General features: G+C 28.2%; 1 protein-coding gene across 1 annotated transcript in view; it reads right to left on the reverse strand.

The window, feature by feature from the left end:
• Positions 1-774: 774 nt before the first annotated feature.
• The window catches only part of LOC111678521 (protein scarlet), a 13,078-nt gene continuing 11,228 nt past the window's right edge, over positions 775-2,624 (reverse strand). The window contains exons 6-7 of the mRNA XM_023439897.2: positions 1,774-1,874; positions 775-1,073 (exon numbers count right to left, since the gene is read on the reverse strand). Coding sequence (XP_023295665.2) covers positions 898-1,073; positions 1,774-1,874 — 277 coding nt within the window. The 3' untranslated portion in view covers positions 775-897. The remainder of the gene's footprint in view (positions 1,074-1,773; positions 1,875-2,624) is intronic.

Here is a 2,624-nt window from a genome sequence, read left to right on the forward strand (position 1 = left end):
ATACCAAGTGGTTACTCATTGGATATTTTTGTATTTTTCAAGTGCATTGACTCTTTGTCGAACTGCTTGGTGGAGTCTTAAGAAAAGTGATACTTATAGAGGGACAAACACACGGAACGGTCATTACTTTATAAACTCAGCTTTCTATGTACATAACTTCTTGTTAACTATAAAATGTTGAATGTTGTGTTTAAAATTAACTTTTTTTAAGTTATTTGATTAAAGGGGCAATAACACAGTTGCAGTAAATTGAGAACAGTTTAACCGCTTGCATGGCTTATTAAAACAAACTTATTTTTTTTTTAATTGCAGATTTCATATATATTACGAAACAATTTCGTGGGGCGAAACCAAGCATTTTATACATTTTTATCAAAATATGTAGGTATTTATTTAAAGATTAAATAAAACGCTGCCTAATAAAAATCCATAAAAAGATGAACGTTAAATTGCATACCTGGTATCTGTTTAACACAATATTTCTCTAGAGTAAAAGAAGCATGAAATTGATGATGGCAAATAAATTTCTTTGTTTGGTGTTAAATAAATTCTTATTCATTTGCAATGTCTACCGTTTTGGCTGTTAATTTATTTGATTTGAAGTTGAAAACACAATAGACACAATACCACAGACAGACAAACAGTCATACCTTGCTTAGCGCGCAATAATAATCATAAAAATTAATGTTAAAAATTTTATTTCAGTTAATTTTTTTTTTTTTTGTATTCTTACAAAATGTTTGCTTTAAATCAGTACCAAAAAAAACGAACAAATACATATGTAAATTTATTTAATACACAAATACACATAGACTTAAATTCTTTATCCTTTAATTGTTCTTAAAATTTTATAAATATGTATAACCAGAAAGTCTTCGGCAGCATAAACTTTTTCTCTTATATCTTGCGCGCCCTACGCCACAAGCAATAATAGCCCAAGATATGAAATCCAAAGTAAATACCAACAATAGCCAAGAGATTACGAAAGATATTGGTTTCTTTAAAACTGTATTTATCTAGAACATCTTGACCCGTATGAAAACATGGCAAATTTTCACTTTCTTCGAAGCAAGCTGTAGACAAAAGAGAAGAAACGAAATACACACAATTAAATTAATTTTTTGTAATAAATAAAATGTATTGCATGTTCTAGGAAAACATTAATATCAGTAAAATAATTAACTTTTTAGGGTCATATTATTTAAAAGGGGAATTAAACCTTATCACTACTAAGAAGTGAGTTTTTTGGTAAATTAAGTTAACATTCTTTTTTTATTGGCTTAGAAGCAAAAGTTATTAAGTCAAAAGTCATAGTTATTACAACTATACTATGTTAATTGTAACATGTTCATTGTAACTGTTATTTGTTATAATTTGGATTTTAACCATAAATTTTAGTTTCTGTAAAGATTTAATTGTTTATGACAGTTATAGCTTTAATATGATTCCCCGAAATATAATTATTGTTTTAACAGTCTGATATTGATATACTGATTTTAACCATATTTTGGTTGTTTGCATTTTTATGGTAATTATAACTATTAATATGATTTAGTGAAACATAGTTAGTTGTTTAAACAACTAATGAATGAAAACTAATTTCTGAATTCCACCAATTAAATTCTTCATAAGTAAAATCTAATATCTATTTAACAAACCTTTAGCTGTTTAATTCTCGTATTCATAAAGGTAAATTCCCACTTTGTACAAATACACATTATCACAGAAAAACTGTAATTGTGTTACAATCAAAAAAACAAAATAATTACTTACTGATATTTGTAATACCAGTCCATTGGGCAGCAGTCATGGCTTCATTTGCATACAACATCCATGATAAGAATTGTGTCCAATAAAATGCTATAGGCAATGTACTGAAAAATATGAGAAAAAACATATTAAATGGAATTTTTTGCAAAAATCAGAATAAAAACATATTTGGCTACTTCGAATCGTAGATACCCTTTAGCATAGTGTGTTTAAACAAGTAAAAGTTCTATATTTGGCTGTACATCTGCAAAACTCATATTCCTAGCTCTACATGTTTAATTTTATGTTTCTCGGTTTAAAGAAAATTCAAAAAGTACAAAAGAAGGAAAACGTACCTTAAGCAGGCTACATGCTAAATTTCATGTTTCTAGGTTTAGCAGAATTTAAAAAAAATACCTTTTTTAAGAACAAAAAAGTACCAAAAGGTCCCCTTTAATAGGTTCTTACATAATCTGGGCTTTACCCAGATTAATTTCATGTTTCTAGGTTCAATATTATGGAAGCTCAAAAAGTACATTTTAAAGAACAAAAAAGCGCCAAAAAGTTCTTTTTATATGTTAAATGTTTTCAGCTTTAATTTTAAGAATTTTAAGAAAAGAACAAAAAAGTACCAAAATATCCAATCTTATAGGACTCTGGCCATAAATACTCTATTACTTGTTTCTAAGTTTAATATTAAGAAAATTCAAAAAACTACCGTTTGAAGGACGTAAAAGTACCAAACGGCAGCAGACAGATAGACAGACATACAGATAGATAGACAGACAGACAGACAGACAGACAGACAGACAGACAGACAGACAGACAGACAGACAGACAGACAGATAGACAGACATACAGACAGACAGATAAAC

This window comes from Lucilia cuprina, chromosome 5 (assembly GCF_022045245.1).
Source record: "Lucilia cuprina isolate Lc7/37 chromosome 5, ASM2204524v1, whole genome shotgun sequence".
Classification (NCBI taxonomy): domain Eukaryota; kingdom Metazoa; phylum Arthropoda; class Insecta; order Diptera; family Calliphoridae; genus Lucilia; species Lucilia cuprina.